This window comes from Colobus angolensis, unplaced genomic scaffold (genome assembly GCF_000951035.1).
Source record: "Colobus angolensis palliatus isolate OR3802 unplaced genomic scaffold, Cang.pa_1.0 Scaffold10, whole genome shotgun sequence".
Classification (NCBI taxonomy): domain Eukaryota; kingdom Metazoa; phylum Chordata; class Mammalia; order Primates; family Cercopithecidae; genus Colobus; species Colobus angolensis.
This window is the reverse complement of record NW_012110919.1, coordinates 6402210-6426616: the sequence shown is the minus strand read 5'-3', so window position 1 is coordinate 6426616 and position 24407 is coordinate 6402210. Positions and strand designations below refer to the sequence as shown.

General features: G+C 37.2%; 1 protein-coding gene across 3 annotated transcripts in view; it reads right to left on the bottom strand.

The window, feature by feature from the left end:
* VEZT (vezatin, adherens junctions transmembrane protein) overlaps positions 1-24407 on the bottom strand; it is an 82485-nt gene that overhangs the window by 25273 nt on the left and 32805 nt on the right. Inside the window, exons 3-8 of one of the 3 annotated variants that reach the window (XM_011934068.1) lie at positions 20004-20076; positions 19379-19468; positions 13404-13579; positions 9901-10176; positions 6393-6530; positions 1611-1758 (exon numbers count right to left, since the gene is read on the bottom strand). In XM_011934068.1, coding sequence (XP_011789458.1) covers positions 1611-1758; positions 6393-6530; positions 9901-10176; positions 13404-13579; positions 19379-19468; positions 20004-20027 — 852 coding nt within the window. In that variant the 5' untranslated portion in view covers positions 20028-20076. Of the gene's footprint in view, positions 1-1610; positions 1759-6392; positions 6543-9900; positions 10177-13403; positions 13580-19378; positions 19469-20003; positions 20077-24407 lie in introns of all 3 variants that reach the window. The other 2 variants (XM_011934061.1, XM_011934074.1) reach the window with 2 other exon arrangements.

The following is a 24407-nucleotide window of genomic DNA, read 5'->3' as shown; positions in this document are numbered from 1 at the left end:
AATCTGCTAACAGACCGGATGTGAGTGGGCAAAAAGAGGGACAAGAAAGATGGTGTCCAGGTTTCTAGTTTAAGTTTTGAGGTGCCATTTATTGAGACAGGTTAAAATGGGAGTAAGAATAGGTCAAAGCAAATTTTAAGCAGGAGAGAAAGAAAACAAACAAGATAATTAGAACATTTATCTTGATTTAGAAAATGTAAAAGATACGGAAGTCAATACAGTCTCAAAACAAAATGGATCTTGATAAATGCTAACAACACTTGCACTAATTTTCATGGTATCAAGCGAAATTTTAAAAACTAAAAACAAAGAAACATCTAAGGAGAGTTTACTAAACACTTAATAGGAACTTAAGACATTTGGATCAATGTCTTAAAAATACTACTAGAGGCTGGGTGAGGTGGCTCATGCCTGTTATCCCAACACTTTGGGAGGCTGATGTGGGCAAATCGTTTGAGCTCAGGAGTTTGAGAGCAGCCTGGGCAACATGGCGAAACCCTGTCTCTACAAAAAATACAAAAATTAGTTAGGTGTGGTGGCATGTACCTGTAGTCTCAGCTACTCGGGAGGCTGAGGTAAGAGGATCACTGAGCCTGGGGAGGTTGAGGCTGCAGTGAGCTGTGACTAAGTCACACTGTACTCCAGCCTGGGTGACAGAGTGAGACTCTGTCTCAAAACAAAAACAAAAACAAAAACAAAAACAAAAACAAAAAAATTTGTTTCCAATGATGGCTGCTATAGTAATGTCATGAACATACGTTTGGTATATCTTTGGTTACTTTCTGAGATAAATCTGTAAGGGCAAATTAAAATTGCTAGAATAAAGCAATTTTGCTTCATACACCTGTATGAAGATTGGTATTCAATGCTAAAGTGAACCAGTTTATACTTTCACCACTGGTCTGTGTGAGGTCTCCCTGAATCTTCAATGATAATGAAATTACCAACTTTCAATATCCTTGGCAAAATGGTCAGCTTATTATTTTTATTTGTGTTCTTTCATTACTAAAATGAAAAATTTGTATCATATTTATTGGCCATTTGTATTTCTTCTTTTCTTGTTTTTTCTTTTTAGGCTAGTCAAATGAAGCAGCGGGAGTGAGGAAGGAACAAAGAAATCTGTAACTAGTTGTGATCAATTCGTTGTAAAATACAGCCTCACTGGGACTAGCCTGTGTTTCTTTTTTTGTGAACTGTCAGTTCAGCTAAATGTACCCTTTCATGTGGCTTTTAAAGTATGAAAAAAAATCTTAAGAATTTTGGAGATAACACATCCATGTTTGTTGAAACAAATGGCTAGTTATAAAATCACTCAGATTGGTCTCCAATTAAAGTAAATTCACTTATCTCCAAACTCTAATTTAAGGCATTTCTTTAAGCATTTTACGTATTTGGAGATCAAAATCTAAGGATCTCCTCTTCCAATCCATACTAAAGATTATGCTCTCGGCACTTAAAAGACAGTGTTACAAACATCACCCGTGCATTTATGATGATGGCGTGCAGCAAACAATGAGGGGAACAGGCGCACCATTTACATTCAGAAAGCATAGACACAATCCAAGTGCATCTATCTTTTCTTCAGCCCTTCCCTTCCACAAATGGATTACCTTCAATGCGGGCAGGCTGAAGCCATCTGTAAAGTTATGTGCTTCCTCTTCTGAAATCTGTTCTTCACTAAGTCCAAGGCCCAGCTCCTTAAAAGGCACCACACAGATGTAGTTGGTTACATTGTCACTCTCAGAGTTCAGGGGGTAGGTTAAATTAGGTTAAGGCAATCAACAAAGCCTTTTCATGAAAGCATAAAAGATACAGTGAAATTGCCCTACATCACATTTACTAATCTTTATTCTGAACTTTTGGATGAGGAAATTTACAGTAGTTTTTAAACGAAAATTAATTTTAAATATCTAATATATTAACATAATACCTGAGATATCTTGGATACTTGTGGATACAATTTTTAATGTCTAAAAAATTAAAAGTTCAACTCTTCAAAAGGGTTAAAGTGATGTTATTTATTCATTTTTTTGAGACAGAGTCTTGCTTTGTCACCCAGACTGGAGTGCAGTGGCACCAGCTTGGCTCACTACCACCTCAGCCTTTCAGGTTCAAGCAATTCTCCTGCCTCAGCCTCTAAAGTAGCTGGGATTACAGGCATGCGCCACCACACCCAGCTGATTTTTGCATTTTTTTCTAGAGATGGTGTTTTGCCATGTTGTCCAGGCTGGTCTCAAACTCCTGGCCTCAAGTGATCTCCCCGCCTCAGCCTCCCAAAGTGCTGGGATTACAGGTGTGAGTCACTGCGCCCGGCCCCGTTATTTTTGACACCTACCATTTGAAGCTGTATTGGGCACTTTATTGTGTCATGGTTCAGGGTCCTCACTATGCTACAGCAAATACCCTTTTCCTCTCAGTCTGCATACTGCAGGCATTATTAGTTGAATGTTATCTGAAATACACAGACTGATACAAGTGGCACCAGGCCTGTTCTATCTAGCTTGTTTGACATAGATTACTGGTGGGTTTCCTCTGCCCTCATCCTCACAGACACATCACAATCAATAATGATTTTCCCTTTAATTGTTTCTCTAAATAATTACATCCATATAATAATTGATCGTGAACCATTTTTGCATTTCTAGCATATTCCTATTTGGTTATATTATAATAATCTTTTGATATAATCCAATATTAAATTTATAAATATTCCATTTAAACATTTTGTATCTCCATTTATGAGACTGGCTTATACTCTTTGTAATAAAACTGGTTTTTATTCTTTGTAATACAACATGTTTTGGTATTGAGATTACAGTATTTTCATAAATAAAATGATACAGGGAAACTTTCTAACATTTCCTGTAGTCTGAAATTTTTTTTTAACTATAAAATCATCTGGATCTGGTAGTTAAAAAATTTTAAATTCACTTTGCTTTTGAATAGGTAATATATTCACAGGATTCAAAATTCATGAGGTATTAAGGGATACAGCAAAAACTACTTTCCACCTCTATGCCTTAGCCATGTAGTTCCACTATCCAAATGCAAAGGCAATTCCTTTTACCAGTACCTTCCAAGATTTTTTATGTATACATACATAAAAGCAAATTCAAATATAAATGTGTATCTGGAGATATGCAGGTATATACGCATGCATGTACACAAACACATACATACATATTTATCCCTGTATAAACACACAGTCCCTTTTATGCACAAATTGAAGGATACGATAAATACCGATCCATGCGCTTTCTGATTTTTTTTCACTTAATATAACTTGGAGATCCACAGTAGAGCACTAAGAACTCTATCACTGTTTCTTAAAAATAGTTTCATATTTTCCATTGTCTACATATAAACCAGGTGTTTTCTTTTTAAAATTGAGTATTCTTTATCCCATGTCCAATCTCTTCAAGTTTTAAAATTCTTCCTAGGTCAATTTTGCAGATTTTTATTTTGATAAGAAATGAGGCTGGGTTCAGTGGCTCATGCCTATAATGCCAGCAGTGTGGGATCCCTTGAGCCTAGGTGTTCGAGACCAACCTGGGCAAAATGGTGAAACCCTGTCTCTAAAAAACACACAAAAAACCTAACCAGCTGTGGTAGCGTGTGCCTTGGTCCCGGCTACTTGGAAGGCTAAGGCAGGAGGATTGCATGAGAATGACACTACAGTGAGCCGTGATAATGCCACCACACTCTAGTCTGGATGACAGAGTGAGACACTGTCTCAAAAGAAATGAAAAGAACCATTTTCCCCTACATGTTTAAACTTGTTGCTGTGGAGCTGCATATAATATCCCCTTCCAGTTATTTTAATGTCTTCTATATCCATGGTTGCCACTGTGTTCTCATTATTAATCTTGTATATTTCTGCTCTTTACTTTGATCAGGCAAACAAGGGTTTACATAGCTTACTGGCCTTCTCAAAATGATTGGTGGATTCTTTTTTAGTTAAATTTATTAAGGTTTCTTATATGGAGAATATGATCTGGCCCCTGGCTACCTCTGAGTTTCATTTCATACTCTAACCGCCAACTTACTGTGCTCAACTCATGATGGTCTTCTTTCTATACTCCAATCATGCTAAATTCATTCCTGCCACAAGATCTTTCTACTCACTGGTCTAACTGGCATACTCTTCCTCCAGATCTTTCTCATTATGCAAACCTCAGTTTAAATGCTAGCTCCTCAAAGAGGCCTTCTCTTACCATCTAATAAAAAGCAGCACCCCACCAATCATTCTGTACCCTATTCCCCCGTTTCTTTTTCTTCATAATAACTGTTTTATCTGAAGAATCCCATCTGTCCATTTATTATTTTAGTTTAGTTTACTTGAGACAGGCTCTCACTCTGTTGCCCAGGCTGGAGTTGCAGTGGCACAAACACAGCTCACTGCAGCCTTGACCTTTTGGGCTCACAGAATCCTGCTGTCTCAGCCTCCCAAGTAGCTGGGACTGCAGGTTTTTTCAATGCAGCTAATTTAAAACAATTTTTTTTTTTTTTTTTTTTTTTTAAGAGACAGGGTCTCACTATATTGCTCAGGCTGGTTTCAAACTCCTGGGCTCAAGCAATCCTCCTACCTCAGCCTCCGAAAGTGCTGGGGTTACTGGCATGAGCCACCACACCAAGTCCATCTTTTATTGATTATTTCATCTACTAGAAGGTAAGCTCCACGAGAATAAGGATCTTGTCTATCTTGTTCACTGCTAGGTCCCCAGTTTCTAGAAAAATGACTGGCACAAAGAACTCATATAATCTGTAGTCTTTGATAGGCTAACCCTATCACTCCCTAACCCACACTGAACTACAAGCTCCATAAGGCAGGGATCACGTCTATTATGTTTACCACTGTACGTCTAGTGATGAGCATATTGTGTGGCAGTCTGTGCTCAAAAAATACTGACTGAATGACCAACAGTTCACATGCCACACTGTCATATCTCTATTTCTTTCCATATGTTTTTGCTTCCTTCTACCTGGAATGCAGACTCTTATCCTCATGGCCAACTTCTATTCATTCTCTGAAGCTCAATGTAGATGTCACCTCCCTGAAAGCCTTCTCTGACCCCATAAACTGAGTATGTTGCCCTGCTATGTTGGAAGGCACCCATGGCACTTACATCAAATTATGAATACTGATTTCTCTATTGATCACATTCAAAAGTCTTTAGAAGTAGGTAGTACATATTTTTACTCAGTTTTCCTAGCACTTGGAAGAATGGTTGACCTATAGCAGGCCAGCATTTAGGCAATGGGGGAATAAAATGGACAAGTTATTGATAAAAATTAAAATGCTTTTTCTCCATTTCATTTATATATATATATCTAGATATATCAGTTTTGACCTATAAGATATATATATCTAGATATATCAGTTTTGTCCATATAAGATATACATCTTCATAATAACTGTTTTAGTCAAACAGTTCTACAGTCAAGACACAACTTCATCTGTTAGTAGTTGTATGATACTGCACAAGTCACCTAACCTCTATTTTAGTTTTCTCATAAAATGGAGACAAGAAAATCTAGCTATAAAGCTTTGTATAAGGAAATGATAGAACATAAAGCACCCTGTAAATTTTGAGTATTATATTTATCACTGCTACAATACCCAGCATTCTGAAGTGGCAAAGTTGTCTTTTTGCCTTCTATTTAGTCAGGATTTAACTTATCTATATGTCTTTACTAAAATAAAGCTCTTATATGCCTTTTTTTTCTGGCTATTAGAACTAATTTCCTATTTTAATAAATTTAAGTGACAGACTTTATTGTCATACAGTCTTTGGGTGCTTACTATATGCTAGATGATGTCTGATCACTTTACATGCATTAACTCATTTGATCCTAACAGAAATCCAATAAGGAAGATGATGCTATTATTGCCATTTTAAACACGACTAAAGCAAGGTACAGAGAGGTTAAGAAACTCGTTTAAGGTCACTTAGGGAGTAACTGATACAGTCAGTGTTTGAACTTAGCCATTCTTCTCCTAGAACCTGCTTTTTTGAAAAGGGAAGGATTTCCAGTTGCCAGTTTATTAACATGCCATGATGCAAATCTGCCATGTTGAGAAATTTGTTTAAAATATCAGACCTAGCAAAGCCAGGCTCTTTTGACTTCATTCTTTGGATGAGTAAAGGAAGAGACTTCAAGTTTTTTCCTTGTTTAAAAAGCAGCCACACAAGAACAGAACTTTCTTCCTGTCTGTTATTGTCATTCCCCCAGGAATGCATTTCCAGTTTTAACATAGAAGTAATGATGGAAATTAGTTTCAGAATAGGCAATCTCAGTTTACAGTAAACATTCAGAAGATACAACTATAATATCTATACTCAGGACTCCAGAAACATTGCTTAGTTTCATATGTAAACAGAAAAGGATATTTTTTCAGCATATATAGGGTAGCTAGCCTTGCTGCTTGGAAGTTGGCTCTTAGAGTTCGGTAGACAGCTTTCCGAAGACCGATGAGATGCTGACTTGGATGCTGTCCAGCTTTATTAAATGGGCAAGCAGCACTGACCCTGTCAAGCAAACTTGAAAAGTAAAATGTGATACAACTGTACAGGTGTCCTAAAGTTTTTGTTTCCTAAATCCACAATTCTATTAAATGTAGAAAACAAATTCTTCTATCATTATCTTTACTAGAAAATGATTATAAGTATGTCAACTCAGGTCTCATAAAATAGTCATTTCTGTGAATATATATATGCATATATATAGACAGCCACTAAATAAAAAAGACAAAAAATTAAAATCTCAAAGAGTAAAGGCTTCCTCTGATGTGGGGAAATAATGGATTTTGGCTCAGATATAACAGAAATGTAGAAATATTTATTAAGAATTCACATCTTTTTTATATAGACACTATGCTTGCTAAAATACATTGGAGAAAAGCTACTTCATTATTCAGTTTTCAAAACCTATATCCATAGGAAGTATGAAGACCTTAATTATAAACACTTTCAAATTCTTAATATACATTTACATATGTTCACTGATCATATTTTGGTCACTTGTACAGAAAAAATATTACATAGAAATACATTCTGTACATTCATAAAAGTAGGGTAAAATTACTTACCCACCTGCTGCCACTGGCACTTACCTACTCAAAATGAAGTAGGGAACGTGGAAAGATAACAGGACCAGTGGCCAACAGGGGAATGCAAGTAGAAAGGCAAAGTAAGGGTTACTACATAGTAGCATAGCTACTCTCAAAGCTGTTCAAGAGGAAGCACATTTCATGGCACTTCCCATAAGATTAATGGGAAGTACCTAATTTGTAACAATGACATACAACGTATTACATTTCATAACTTACAGTATGCATGAGTAAATACCTGGTTATCAGATAAATTTTTTCACCTAACCAGTAATCTTTCCCAATAGTAAAACAAAATATTGGCATTTGTAAATTCCTTATTCTATAACCACAAAGCTATAAAACAAGACACCTAATTCAAAACTTTAAAAATGTTAAACCATACTAAAATGTGTTCAGGTATTAAAAATCCATAAAGAGCAAATTCTAAAAAATCTATAAGAAGCAGAGGATGATGACTGACAGGCTTACGTTAAGATAAGGGAATGAAGGCAAAAAAGGTTTCAATTATTTGTGAGAGAGGACAATTTGAGGCAGAAACAAAACAGCATTCATGCCGGGCGCGGTGGCTCAAGCCTGTAATCCCAGCACTTTGGGAGGCCGAGACGGGCGGATCGAGACCATCCTGGCTAACACGGTGAAACCCCGTCTCTACTAAAAAATACTAAAAACTAGCCGGGCGAGGTGGCGGGCGCCTGTAGTCCCAGCTACTTGGGAGGCTGAGGCAGGAGAATGGCGTGAACCCGGGAGGCGGAGCTTGCAGTGAGCTGAGATCCGGCCACTGCACTCCAGCCCAGGCGACAGAGCAAGACCCCGTCTCAAAAAAAAAAAAAAAAACCAGCATTCATGATTTCAATATATGGCACTACTGCTTGTGCTCCATTATACTAAATCAGTTTTAAAAACTGTCTAATTTTGAAAATGTCTAAAAAATTATGATTCAAGATTTATTATTCCTCATTTTTCAACCCATTATCCAGACAAAGGAAGCACAATTTCTTCCAATACTTCTTCTCCCCGTCTGTCATCTGAATGGGTAGAAGTCATAATCTGGAGGTAAATCAAGTCTAACTGGCCCACTTTACCTCTTCATGCAAATTCCATGGGGACAGATAAAGTTGGAAAATGACACAAGGCACAGAATCCTCTATACATGCCTAACCATTAGTTGAACACAAAGCCACTTTGTTTAACCAATCAGTCCTCTCAATAAAATACAAAGGAACTATTACGTATTTTAAGCATGATTTTTAAAAACTTTTAAAATTTGACACTCAAACAACTTAAAAACGTGCTATCCTTTAAGTCAATAAGAAGCAGACTTCAACTAATGGAAGGACAAAAATCAATAGATGCTAAGGACTTTTATACTTTTTTTTTTTTGAGACCAAGTCTGTTGCCCAGCCTAGACAGAATCTGTTGTCTCCAGTTCTGTTGCCCAAGCTGGAATGCAGTGGCGTAATCTTGGCTCACTACAGCCTCAACCTCCTGGGGTTGAAGTGATCCTCACGCCTCAGCCTCCTGAGTAGCTGGGACTACAGGTATGTGCCACCACATCTGGCTAATTTTTTATTATTTGTAGAGATGGAGTCTTGCTAGATTGCCTAGGGTAGTCTTGAACTCCTGGGCTCAAGTGATCCTCATGCCTCGACCTCCCAAAGTGCTGGGATTACAGGTGTGAGACATCACGCCTGACTGACTTTTATACTTTGATTGAGAAGAAAGAGAAATTACAAAATCCGTCTTATGTCTTGGAATTGTGTGTAGAACACGAGAGTAAAGAACAAGATAACTACTGGGATTCTTCCATTTCTCTGTTCCATGATTTTCTAGAAACAGTGTTTATGTCAAGATTGTGTAGTGTTCTAGAGCAGAACAGAGTGAAGGATACGATGGCTACCAGAGGTTCTTCACTCCCTCTTTTCATGATTTTCTAGATACAACTAATTAAGAGCCATGAATGTTCCTCACCATATGCTCACTTTCTCCCACCTATAGATTGCAAAAATTATATAGGTTATATAAATTATTAAATATTCTAGCACACAACTGTCATCTGTTAGTGTTTGGCAGGTGTCCAGTGTACTGCAAGCTGGGTTTAGAATCAGATGGAATGGATATGAATATTTACCATTTATAATTCTATGCCTTCAGTTGTATGCAAAAGTTACTAGCATAGTATATGGAATATACTTGGTGCTCAATAAATGTAACTTTCCCTCTAATAATAGACTAAGCAGCCAGTATATCCTATAGCTTAATATACTTACAGCTAGATTGGTGAATATTTAATTTCTTGTGAGAATGGAAAACATCATTATTTGCATGATATTCTGAGAGTATCAGTGCTGTAATATCTGCTAATATTTACCTAAACAGTTATTAGCACATGTTAAGAGTTTTCAAAATGCATTTATAGCAGATATGTCTATCATAAAGAAGGCATTTGAAAGGGAGTAATAGGAGCAAGCATTTACTGCATGTTAGGTTCAGTATTAGACACTCTCTATGTATTATCTCATATAATCACATGGTAACATACAGAAATAATCAGGATCTCCAAAGTACTTTAGTTCCTCAAAGCAGATAAGCAGAATCATATTAGATATTAAATCTAGCACATAATGTATTTATTCCTTCACTTAGCAATTAATTGACTTTAGTAAGTACTAAAGAGAAAAGCACTTTTTTCCTATAAATGCAACATAGAAATGAAAATAGGTAATAAATATTCTCCTTTACGGCATAGAAAATAATCATTTAAGAAACAAAATAAAAAATGAACTCACAGTGTAAATCCTCTGGAAATCACTTCGGTTTCTTGAATGAGACGTAAAGCTTTTCTCACAAGGTTAGTAAAAGCTCGGCTGTTTGTGGCCATATCTTCCAAATGAACACTGTATTTTTTTAGGGTCACTTGTAGTTTCGCTGTCCTCCATAATCTCAAAGCTCTTATGACCAGATACACAAATAGAATAACTCCCCATATCAGCCAGGAAGACACAATCCACCAAGTAGGAAGCATAATGAGCAAGCTAATGAAGGCAAATAGCATTGAGAGATCCCTGGGAACAAGAAAGGAAGAAAATGATATGCATCAGATTAGAGAAAGAAAGATGAGTTACTTTAATCAGTAAAAACAAAATTTAAATTTAGGTTTATTAAACAAATAAAATGCTAGTTTCTTTGTAACGCATAACTTAAAAAAATATGACATTTAAGAAGGTGATGTGAAAGATTTTTAAAATACCTCGCAACTAGACAATAGTGCTTAGGTATTAACATCCGAGCTGATAAGTTTAGGTAAGAAAACAGGTGTCTTCTGGAATCACGTAAAGCTGATTTCACAAAAGAAACTCAAAGAAATTATCTGTAGGTGGTGACTGAATGCTGGGCAGAACCAACAAAAGGCCTCTACACTTCCCACATACACCGAGTCTGGAGCTAGAAATACCACCTGTTGCCTGCAGGATAAAATCAAACTTCATTAGCTCAGTCTACAAAATCCTTCAGAAGTTGGCCCAGGTCATGTCTTGAGTCAGATCAGCATCCTAGCCCTCAACTTCAAGCATTGTAAACCAGAAAATCTCTTCCTTCTCTTTCCTTTTTGCCTGGTGTCATCTTATATTTAATACCACAATCCTATTCGTTCAAACCTTCCTCTGACACCAAGTCTTCTGTGAAGATTTTACCAAAAGTTTGAAACAGTTACTTATAATTTGAGCCAACCCCTCTTCTGTGACCCCAAAGAAATTGCTACATTTCTCTTTATGACATTAATAAAAATGATAATATAACAACAGGCATCTTCTGAAACCACTTTTAAAAAAATATAAAAGATATGGAATCTTTAACCTAAAAAGCAAATTAGAGATTTTAAAATCCAATTTTATAGATTTAAAAGTAAAAATACTATTTCAGAGATATTATAAATCCCTTTTCCTAAAATCAAACTTTATTTGCATAGAAACACATACTATATCAAGAATATGTACACATTTTTCCAATTAGAAATGACACACACTTGATGAGTAATTGTTTGAATAAAGTCCTCTAATTTTAAATAATCATCATCATTAATTTGGAATATACATACTTACCACAGACCATGATATGGACAAGGTTTGTACTTTTATACCACTTTAATTGAAATAAAAATATGCACACATTTTTAAATTCATATCAATTACAAGTCTAACAGACTAAAATACATCTTTAAAGCAATGAATGCTTTGGTGAAAATGTGTATATATAAGAAAGAAGGGGCCAGGCACAGTGGCTCATGCCTGTAATCTCAGCACTTTGAGAGGCACAGGTGGGAGGACCACTTGAGCCCAGGAGTTTGAGACCAGCCTGGGCAACACAGTGGGACCCCTTCTCTACAAAAAATTAAAAAATTAGCTGGGTGTGGTGGCATGTATCCGTAGTCCCAGTTATACAGGAGGCTGAGGCGGAAGGATCACTTGAGCAGGCTGCAGCAAGCCAAGATCACACCACTGCACTCCAGCCTGGGTGACAAAGCAGGACCTTGTCTCAAAAAAAAAAAAAAAAAAAAGAAAAGAAAGAGGGGAGTATAAGGGGGATGTGTCTGAGAGTATCTGAAAAACATCGGCAATATTTGGAAAGAGTTACAATCATATTGCAAAGAGGGCTCGCACCTGTAATCCCAGCACTTTGGGAGGCTGAGGCAGGCAGATCACTTGACTACAGGAGTTCAAGACCAGCCTGGGCAACATGGCAAAACCTGTCTCTGCAAAAACTACAAAAATTAGCCAGGTGTGGTGGCATGCTCCTATAGTACCAGGTACTTAGGAGGCTAGGGTGGGAGGATCACTTGAGTCTAGGAGGCTGAGGCTGCAGTGAGCCGACATCATACCACTGTGCTCCAGCCTAAGCAACAGAGTGAGACCATGTCTCAAAAAATAAGTAAATAAATAAATATTTGCCCTAATTTCCTTTAGAATCCTTTACTTTTCAGATAATACTGGTAATACCATAAAGCAAAATCTCACCATATATTTTTATATATTAACAGTAAACTCTAAAATCATTTATAGGTCTCATAGTTGCCTGGTTATATTTGTGGGTAAAGGAAACTTAGTAAAGTAGTAAATTCTTAAAAACCTATAGTTCCTTCTATCAGCTCCTTAAATTCTCATATTTTTGAAGGATAAGATGCTTTATTTCTTCATGATCATATCTGAGTGACTGGAGAATGAAGCATTTGTCAGTGTGACAGGGAAGACATAAATACAGAACCTTAAGGCCAATGAATGTAACTGCCTATATAACTTGAACAGTTTGAGCAGTGATTTAGTGTACTTCTTGATTCATTCCTCCCTTCTATGCCAAATTTAATAAAGTACTTTAATAGGAAGAAGACATCAATAATTCTTTATATATAATCCCTTTTTGCTACACATTCTTTTTTTTCTCTTTTAACAAGATTATTGCCTGGGACTTCTGCTCTAGACCTAAATAGTTCAAGAGGTTGAAAAGTTTTAGGATGGTCTGAATCATCAAATCATGTTCCCTGTTATCTTTTCTCAGCCAACACATCCAGAATCAACTGCCTACCTCCATGTCCCATCCTATTCTTGGTGTCTCTACAACATAGTTATGATAAAACCTATTAATTATAAAGAAACATAAAGAAGGATAGGCTTGCATGCTCATATGTGCATAGGTGTATGGGTAAAAGAAATTCTTTTTTATTCCCCTTAGAGACAGCGTCTCGCTTTGTTGCTCAGGCTGGAGTGCAGTGGTGTGATCATAATTCACTGCACTCTGCAACTGCTGGGCTCAAGCACTTCTTCCACATCAGTCTCCCAAGGAGCTAGGTCTACAGACATATGCCACCTTACGCGAACACATTTTTTTTATGTTTTGTAGAGATGGGGTTTTGCGATGTTGCCCAAGCTGGTCTCAAACTCTTAGCCTTAAGCAATCCTACCACTTCAGCCTCCCAAAGTGTTGGGATTACAGGCATAAGCCACTACACCTGGCAGAGTAACTTTTTGGCACTTGTTATTACCCATTTGCTAGGTTGCTGAGCACAGAACTAATTTTAGTGAGTTGGAAGTATATAATAACCAAATCAGATTTTTTCCCTAGCTTCACTTTAAATGGTATTTATTTTAGAAAGGTACTTCTCCCCCTATATTGTTACTTTAATTGTACTGCTAAATGCATAGAATGTTTATGCCTTTACAATGGAGAGCATGAGGATGGGTTTCCTCTGCTAATACTCTATATGTAAGTAGTCAAAGAATAGGTGTTTTCTGGACAGTACCAAATATTAGGGGTTGCCAGGGAGCAAAGTGTTGGAAGGTGTCCATTTTCCTGTTGTTGAGATTGCCCTGCAGACAGGATACTGGGATCAAGTAGCTCAATCAGCTCCACATCCTCTTGTAACAGGACTTCCTGTTGCAGGATGGTATGTAATGAGTCGAGTCGGAATCCAATATCCTTGCCATTAAAATACCAGAAGAGAGGTATTAACACATATATAATATCGCATAAACGCTAAACTCCTAATGTACTAATAAAATTTAGTGGTGTTTATTTTCAGAAGATACTTCAAGAAGAAACAACAGTCCAATCTACCTTCAGTATGATAGATGAGTTTTATTTTCACTGTAAATGTGAAACAATAAAGATTGAGGTAGACATTACTGAGCCATCAGATGTAAAATATAAATTTTTAATAACAAGATGAAAAGTAATTACAGATGAACAAACCTGTCTAGTTAAGCCTAATTGATTAAATTGCTAGGGCACAACATGGAAAATATAATCCTATAACATTAAAGATGCTGTCCCTGAAGCTGTAACAATCCAGTCAATATTAAAGAATTTTATTAGCAGGATCAAGGCCTCCTAAAAATGGATATTCAGATATTTAAAAATACACTATTAAGGAATGCAATGTAAAATCACACTAACATTTGCATAGCATTTTATAGTTTACAAAACGCCTTCACATATACCAGCTCATTTATTTCTCCCTCTCTTCTTTCTATTCATCTATCAAGGAATACCTTCCATAAGCCAGGCACCAGGCTTGACACCGAAGACACAAAATGAACAAGATATATTCTTAAAGAGTTCATAGTTTAATGTAGAGAACCGAAAAGTAAACAGTCGCAATATAACATGCAAAGGAGCGTGATGAAATACACCTAGAGTACTATGAAAATGGCATAGAGGGACCAAGCCTGTAATGAAGTCAGAGAAAGTAAAAGAGGTGAAGCCTGAGCTAAGTTTTAAAGGATGAACAAGAATTGACCAAAGGAGTTGGAGAAGTGGGACGGTACAGGATAAAAGCCTTTCTAATTTGGGGAACTGTGAGTCGTCGATACTAGATGATATTATTAATAGATTGTGCACAGAGTGCACATGGTAGAGAGGTGAGAAATGAGGTAGCACTCTCAGGGCTGACAGGTGAATTCTCATGGTAACCCTGTGATGTACCTTATCATCCTCCTCTCCATTATATAGGGGAGAACACCAAAGCCCAAAGAAATTAAGTAACTTTCCAGAATTTTGATTTCAAATCCTACGCATTTGGTAGCTGTGTTTCCCTGCACATAGTCTGCCTCAAAAGAAAATTTAAAGTTGTATTTTGTATTAAATTTAAACAAATAGAGGGCCAAGTGCAGTGGCTCACGCCTGTAGTCCCAGCACTTTGGGAGGCCAAGGCAGGCAGATCACCTGAGGTCAGGAATTCGAGACCAGCCTGGCCAATATGGTGAAAATCCATGTCTGCTAACATACAAAAATTAGCTGGGCATGGTGGCACGTGCCTGTAATCCCAGCTACTCGGGAAGCTGACGCAGGACAATCTCCTGAACCCAGGAGGCAGAGGTTGCAGTAAGCTGAGATTGTGCCACTGCACTATAGCCTGGGTGACAGAGCAAGATTCTGTCTCAAAAATAAATAAGTAAATAAATAAATAATTAAAAAACCAAAACCAAACAAACAAATTTAGTACTAGAGTGAGCCTACTATATGATAAAAATAAAGAGAACGATGGACAAGGCCATTAGCAATTAAAGTAAAACCCGCTAGCTCTAGGGTGTGAAGGCAACACGTTTGCTCTTCTTAGTTAATTTAATCATTCCCACACCACACATTCCAGTCCTAGCTGATCATAATGAGGACTTCAGTAAGAATATGGTGAACCATATATCAAACTGAGCCCATGACCTCTTGATCAGGGTTATATGCCACTTTTAGAGAATAACATTTTTAATATTAGGTGCATTTAGATATATTTTATTTATCTTCAGTCCAAAAAGACAGCATCTTCTCAAAGGAATGTTGATCTTTCTTTTAGCCTGATGTGGCTTTTTTTTTTTTTTTTTTTTTAACCATCTACTGACACACTCTGTATGTACCTCTGCAGCACTTTTACGTTTCATATTTGAACAATTGCCTCTTTTCTCTTCCTACAATTCCGATTCTAACATTAGGAACCACTTAATTTGACATCCCACCCCACTTTCACAAAGACAGAGCAACACAATTCCCTTTATACTATTGTTCAGAGGGGAGAAAAAAGGAGCGCAGGAGGTGGGGCATGGTAGCTTTTTGAGTAATCTCTGAAATTGATCTTACTATTTGGTTCCCCAATTAGACACAGACATATTCAATGCAAGTATTAAAAATCAAACTTTTGCTACAAAAACTTTAAACCATACCTTTTATGAGACTTCTATGTACATATATAAGGTAACTTTGAAGAAGCCTAACTAGTTGAAGGCCAAGGCTGACAGAGAGTGGAAAAGCCAGTAATATTCAACGGGAGTGCTCTCTCTTTACAGATACTCGGCGTAATCAGTCATTCACTTTCTTTTAACACCGTTCCCTGGCATCAGACTTACATGTAAAACTGGGATAACACCTCCCCAAAACCAACATGCTTAGAGGAAGTATTAACAGCTTTAGGAATATCTGATTTAAGAATGTGACAAACCGACTGGGCACGGTGGCTCACCCCTATAATCCCAGCACTTTGGGAGGTTAAGGCGGGCAGATTACTTGAGGCCAGGAGTTCAAGACCAGCATATAAGCCAGGTTTGGTGATGTGCACCTGTAGTCTCAGCTACTTATAAGGTTGAGGCACAAGAATTGCTTGAGCCTGGGAGGCAGAGGTTGTAGTGAGCCAAGATGGTGCCACTGTACTGCAGCCTGAACAGTAGAATGAGACTCAGTCTCAAAAAAAAAAAAAAAAAAAGTGATCAACCAACAACCTACAATCATCTATGCATACAAATGAACTTGAAAGGCACCAAGACACTCCAAATAACTGAAACAGTGTTATCTTAGTGATTAGACTGCCTCGTATAGAGGAAAAACTTGAACTATATTCTGATTACTATAGCTGTTTAAATTGAATCAGATTAATGGATTAAGTATCTTTCTTAAGGATAAAATGTAAAATTATATATTACTCTTTGATTATAAAAAATAAGAACTGCAGAAAACATGTTAACTGTGTTACAATGTAACAATCAAAGTACCAGAAAAATTGACACCTGCAAATTAAGAAACATGTCATGACAGTCCTATTTGGACTGGGAAGCCCAGATCCAGGTCTCAAACAAATGAAGAAACTGAAAAGGTGCTAATTCTGATCGATTTAAGTATTAGCAGGTATCATCTGCATGGCTGGAGACTCTATGCTCCTGGGATGTGTACTATGTAAACTCTGGCACATTTTCAACAAGTCTGAGCGCCAAGACTTAGTGTCTAGCTTTATATTCTTGCTCCACAACTTAAGCATGTTAATAGGCTCTCTGTGCCACTTTCCTCTTTGGCAAAATTGGGATAATAACAGTAGCTACTTCATAGGGTTGTTATGAGGATTAAATAAGTCAATATCTATAAAATACCAAGAGGAGTGTTTGGCTCATAGTAAGTACTGTATGTTAGCTATTACTGTTGTCACTAACTATGCAATAATTAAAACAATAAAGAAAAGCACATGTTGGATATATTACAATATAAAAACTTACAGAACACAACATAATTATTACCAGGTTGATGCAGAAAATAAGAGATACAATAGGCTGAAGTTTTGGGAAAACTTTGAGAAAAAGCTAGGAGTGCTTATTGAAAGATTCCAATGGATCAAGAAAAAAGAAAAAAAGAAAGAATTCCATCACAGTATAAAAGCACAAACACAGACATACAGAATAAGTATGGAATAAAGGAAAATGAAGACTGGGTTCATTGATACAAATACTGGTGGACAAAGCTGGAAAGGTAGGTTAGGGCCAAATTATGCAGACTCTTTAGTACTGACGTGACAAATTTGGACTTGATTTGATTGACAAAGATCTTTCTAGAATCTAAATAGGGACATGGCATGAGAAAGTACTTAGGAATTCCTTTCTGCCTGGATGAAATGAAAGGTTATGAGAAGGCACAGATAAAAAATTAAGAGATTTTGATTTCTTTTTCCTTAGGGATGGAGAAGAAAACTTATTCATGTGTCAGTATTCTTTAAAGATCTTAATCACTGTGGAATATCATGGGGCTTTTGATATAAGGATCAAATTAGATAACATGTGTGAAGGCACTTTAGGCTAAAAAGCACTTAAAAAGTGCTATTACCACTACCATCAAGGATTTTTTTAATTCTTAAGAAAAATACTATAAAAATGAACAATAGTAAAATGTTCAGATATCACAGAGCAATTGCCAGTATTCTTATAAAAGAAATGAGGGCCTGCTTCAATATCTTCAAGAAAGATCAGCATTCCATTGAGATACTCTCTTTACTGAAGATAAATAAAATATATCTAAATGCACCTAATATTAAAAATCTTATTCTTTAAAAGTGGCACATAACCCTGATCAAGAGGACATGGGCTTAGTTTGATATATGGTTCACCACATTCTTACAGAAGTCCTCATTATATAGCTAACAACATTTTAAATATGTCACAATCAAGGGGAAAAAGTCAAGCAATCTCACGCCAAAAGCCAACCTGGCAATTTCTTACTCCATTACTAGTAAACTATTCCTTAGGTATGTATTCTTATAGTTCTCCATAATGTAGGCACAAAAGGGATGCATACAGAAGCTGGCACTTTATAGTGAAACATCACATGAAACATGTGGCCAGTGACACAGAATCAGGAATGAAAAGACCAGGCCTAGGCAGACTATGACTAAATCACAGAAAAATGTATATGGATCCATATACCTTACCACAGTCCTAGTATCACTGAAGAATGAGATGGCTCCACCTGGATAAAAATGACATTCTATGTAGACGATAAGACACTTCATTGACCTCCTCAACACACCTTCAACAAAGATGAAACCCTGAACAAAGAACCTGACAATTTGGATTGCTAAAAAAGTAATTTTAGTCAGTCAAAAAATAATAATACTTGAGCTAGAGAGGTCGTATGCTATAGCAGAAAGAGCACGGCTTTGGATCCAAGAGACCTGGATTCAAATTCTGGTTCTATCACTTTCTAGCTGAACATTTTTAGACAATTCACTCAGTAAGTTATTAAAACAAAACTGAATTGTCTGAACCTTGGTTTTCTCATTAGTGAAGTAGACTAAATCTTATAGTGTTGTTTAGATTACCAAATCAAAATGTGAAAGCACTTTGTAAACAATCTCTTTACAAATGTTAATGTACCAGAATGATAATCCTTAAGGTCACAGGCCAGCAGAGATCCTGAAACCTGCTTACTTGTAGCTACATTATTCCTTTACTCCTTCTGGGAGCCATGAGAACCACATAACTTGAATTTTTAGGCTATACTCCTGGATTTTGTATTGTTAGGATGTCAGAAGGTTGAATTCTTTCCCCTCTGGAGTTCTGTTACAGCAGAGAGTAGAAGAAAACAAAGCCTCACAAAAATCACAAAGACCTTTCAGGTTGACTGTTTAGAGTCTTTGGGAAATTCCGCGATTTAACAGATTAAATTGATCCCACTAATGACATATTCCTTTACCTATAGAGAGGAATACCTGTCAATGGAGGAAGAGGGCAATAATAAATTCACGATCTAACAAAGTTTCAGTAACTATCAGAATATTCCATTCTGAGTGGCTAATAACCTCTTTAAAAGCTATAAATAATACAAGTAAGCCCAAATTAAAAGATCCTGAGTTATTGCAGAATCTCTAGTAAAAATCAATCACTGCCCAAATTGACAGCAAAACAAATTGATTCACCAATTCTTTCACTAATAACCTAGAACCCTGAAAAGTGACAAAAAGAAGTGACCACTTACCAACTTGTGAAGTAAGTCATCTTTCTTATTGCACTGAGAAAAAAAAATCCAACTTTTGATGGTTTCAGCCACTTTTAACAGGATACCTTGCTGAAGGAGACGAATGACATGGTATAAGATTATTAAACCATACCTAAACAGCAGAAAAACTTCCAGTTACTTACCTCCAATCAATGAGAATTTTTATCAGAAAAGGGAGAAAAAAATTGTCCAGGTTATATTCTTTGTCAATATGTCTCAGCCTCCTTATTAGTTCTGAAATTTTGTTGCATATCAGGATCACCTGGAGATTTTAATTAGAAACATATTCTCGGGCCCCCAAACTAAAGATTGTGATTCGATACATTTGGATTGAGGCCTGAAAATCCGATTTTTACAGAACAGGTAGAAGTCATTCTGAAGCAGCCCATTTATCCGGGGAAGACTATGTACTATATCAACATGATGATAGTATTTATTTCAGAAAAACTCTTTTTGTTTTTGAGAACTTGGTTACAAGTTCTCAAATATTAAGACCATTTCATTCCACAATACTAAGTCAAAAAGATACTTTGACCATTTTAGAAAAACTGTCATATATTGATAAAAAAATTTTACTACTGAATCAACCAAAAATTCAATTTACCTTAATAGCCCATTCCTTGAGCATGCCAGTAAGTGCAGTTTATATTCATTGAGTGATTACTATATCCCAGGTACTGCAAAGGGTCATGGGAAAAAAGATAAATACATATAACTATTGTTTTCAGGAACTTAGTATAGAAGAAGAGACAATATAAAGAATTACAATCAATGTGAAGTCTGAAAAAGTAGTGGAAAAGAGGTCAGAGAGGAGCTAACACTGGAGCTCAGTCCTAATGGATGAGTAGGAATTCAACAAAGAAAGGAAGAACGGGCCGGGCGCGGTGGCTCATGCCTGTAATTCCAGCACTTTGGGAGGCCGAGGTGGGCAGATCACCTGAGGTTGGGGGTTCAAGACTAGCCTGACCAACATGGAGAAACCCCATCTCTACAAAAAATACAAAATTAGCCAGGCATGGTGATGCATCCCTGTAATCTCAGCTACTTGGGAGGCTGAGGCAGGAGAATTATTTGAACCCAGGAGGCGGAGGTTGTGGTGAGCCGAGATCGCGCCATTGCACTCCAACCTGGGCTACAAGAGTGAAACTGCGTCTCAAAAAAAAACAGAGAAGAATACTTCAGTCAAGGGAAGAAGATGAAGGAAAGAGCCATGAAAACACATGCCACGGGGATGGTGGCGCACGCCAGGACAGTTATGACCCAAGGGAAGAAGGGATTAGTAAGGAAGTTAAAAAGGTACACTGAGATAGGTTTTAAAGGATCTTAGTCTTATACACTGTAATAGTATGAACATTATCCTGTAGGTGGGGAGGAGCTACCAAAGATTTTTATGCAAGGAAGCGAAACAATAAAGAAAAATAATTGGCAACAGTGCAGAGGCTAAACTGGCAGGGAATGATTGTAGACAAGAAGCATGATTAAGAGGATATTCAAGGCTGGGGGCAGTGGCTCCTGCCTGTAATCCCAGCACTTTGGGAGGTCGAGGTGGGTGGATCATGAGGTCAGGAGTTCGAGACCAACCTGGCCAACATAGTGAAACCCCCGTCTCTACTGAAAATACAAAAAATTAGCTGGGCGTGGTGGCGGGCACCTGTAATCCCAGCTACTCAGGAGGCCGAGGCAGGAGAATCGCTTGAACCCGGGAGGCAGAGATTGCAGTTAGCTGAGATCGCACCACTGCACTCCAGCCTGGGCTACAGTGCGAGACTCCATCTCAAAAAATTAAAAAAAAAAAAAAATTAATAACCCAGCTAAATAACAATAAAGGTCTTTAGGTAATGAGTACAAAAATGATCATGAATAAGAGTTAAAGAGACATAGAAGCTGACTTGATGTATCACTTGATGACCAAGGCTATGTCAGCACGATTGGAAATAGTATGGTAACTGAGAGGGTGGTGATTTGAGACTATTTAAAAGAACATTTTTTGTTTGTTTGTTTTGGGGGTATCTGAGAGGGTGGTGATTTTGGACTATTAAAAAGAATATTTTTTAGCTTGTTTGTTTTGGGGGTGTCTGAGGAAGTCCTATTTAGACAAGTTGAATCTGAGCTTTGTGGGGGACATGTAGATGAAAATGTCTAACAAGCATCCAGCAAAGACTTTCAGCAAAGACTGGAGAACAGACATAAGTGGCAAGAAAGTAGATGAGATCCCCAGAGAAGACATCAAGCCAACAAGAAGCTTGCTGCTAAAACTCTATGGAATGAATTTAAGAATAATCATAGGAAAACAAACTGGAAAAAGAGACAGAATGAATATTCATAGTAAGAATATCAGGGCAGACTACTTAACAACTACTAATAAGCATATGCAAAAATAAAGTTAAAAAAGAGGCTAAGGATGGTTTCATTAAGAACTCATAGAAAAATAGCTTTTCAGAGGAAATAATTGATACTTCATTCCTTGAAAAGAATTTTGGGAGCAATTCTAAACATACATTCCCTGATAATGAGCTGAACAATACAACAAGTTTTCTAAAATTTAGCTCTCCCCAAATTAGGAAAAAAACTGGTCGGGCACGGTGGCTCACTCCTGTAATCCCAGCAGTTTGGGAGGCCGAGGTAGGCAGATCACTTAAGGTTGGGAGTTCAAGACCAGCCTGGCCAACATGGTAAAACCCTGTCTCTACTAAAAATACAAAACATGGCTGGGCGTGTTGGCCTGTGCCTGTAATCCCAGCTACTTGTGAAGCTGAGGCAGAATTACATGAACCTGAGAGATGGATGTTGCAGTGAGCCAAGATCGTATCACTGCACTCCAGCCTGGGCGACAGAGTGAGACTCTGTCTCAAAAACAAAAACAAAACAAAACAAAAAAAACACACACAAAAAAGGAAAAAACTTCATTTTAGAAAAACATAGATCCTACAGTTAAAAACTTGTCTTAGAAATGTGCAATATGGCTGGGTGTGGTGGCTCACACCTGTAAGGTCAAGGTAGGAGGATTGCTTGAAGTCAGGAGTTTGAGACCAACCTGGGCAACATAGTGAGTGGCAATTTTTAAATCTCTACAAAAAATAAAGAACAAAATTAGCTAGGTATGGTGGCACATGTCTGTGGTCCCAGGTACTTGGGAGGCAGAGGTGGGAGGATCACTTGAGCCCAGAAAGTGAAGGCTGCAGTGAATTGTAATTACTGCACTCCAGCCTGGGTGATAGGGGAAGATCCTATCTCAAATAAATAAATAAATAAATAAATACAAAAATAAATAAAATGAAGACAAAGCAAACTTTCTAGACATACGATAATTTTTTTGAGACAGGGTCTTGCTATGTTGCCCCGGCGGGTCTCCAACACCTGGGCTCAAGTGGTCCTTCTGCCTCGGCCTCCCAAAGTGCTGGGATTATAGACATGAGCCATTGTGCCCAGCCTGGTAATTTTTTTTAAAACAACCTCTGGCTATGCTTTTTATTGTTCCTCAATTTCTGAGGGGATTCAATTTTAAACTCTCACTTGACTTATTTATAAACTAGCAACAACATTTCTAAATATAAAAATACTTGTCATAAATGACAATAATATCCATAAAACCCAAGTTTGTATCAAAACAAAACAAAACAAAAAATTAGAGGTAAATGACCATCTGCTGCTCTAAGACTATCCCCTGGCCATTCTTTGTTTTGCGTTGCCAAGTAACCTCAAATCCAAGCTTATTAAATAGCCTATTATATACAAACCCCTTCCCAGGAACATTTATACTTAAAAGGGGCACAGGGAAGAAATGATATCAATGGAGGACTAGGAAAACTGGTTCTGATCCATGCGAACTCTAATCCTAACTCTCACCTTCTGGGTGTTAGTCAAAAAATTCTCTAGTGTTTACTTGGCTGTTACAAATGCGCCAGCTTGGTTACCTCACATTTTAGGTGTCTTTGTAAGAAGATTGGGGAAAGGATCCTTATGCCAATCCATACTTTCCCTGTAAATGACTAATTGAAAGCTTTAAATGCTCTTCTCAATAGTGATAAAACACTGATTAAACTAGAATGCTCAAGGAATGAGGAAATTTGGTTATATTTTTTCTATTAAATTACAATTCCTTTGGTTAAAACTAAAATGTAGTAGACAGGTACACAGAGGTTAAGAACACAAACTCTGGGAGTAAACTACAGGTTCTAATCCCAGCTCCACCTCTTATAAGCTAAGTAACCTATGATAATTTATAATCCTCCTATGCTTCAACTGTCTCACCTAAAAATAGAGTAAATATTTTTATCTTTTTAGACGGAGTTTTGCTCTTATTGCCCAGGCTGCAGTGCAATGGCATAATCGCGGTTCACTGCTACCTCCGCCTCCCAGGTTCAAGCGATTCTCCTGCCTCAGCCTCCTGAGTAGCTGGGATTACAGGCGCCCGCTACCACGCCCAGATAATTTTTCTATTTTTAGTAGAGACAGGATTTCACCATGTTGGCCAGGCTGGTCTCAAACTCCTGACCTCAAGTGATCCACTCGCCTTGGTCTCCCAAAGTGCCGGGATTACAGGCGTGAGCCACCGCGCCTGGACCATAAATTTCTTATCTTAGTAAACATGGCTAGCAGGACATAAATGAATCTAGAAAACACATTTTGTACAACATAACTGATGGAGATTTTTCTAGTATCTCAGCTTCACAATGCTGGACATCGACTATGAGATATTTACTGTATAAATATATTCAATTCTATAGATTAAAAAAGGTAGCAGAAGTTATACTCACTCCATTATATAGCCCTGAAACTGTGTTTAAGAAATATCAATTTGCTTTCTTGTAATTCATACTTTAAAAAAAAAAAAAAGATTTAAAGAGAAAAAATCCAGTTAGTAGAGGATTCCTATTAGTTGTGCTCTCATTAAAGTTTTAGTATATTTTTTCCAGTTCTGTTTGGAGAGCATCAATATTTAAATAAGTAATGTATTTTAATTCTCCACCAAATTATTTCTTCACCGGATATAAATTACCTACAAAAT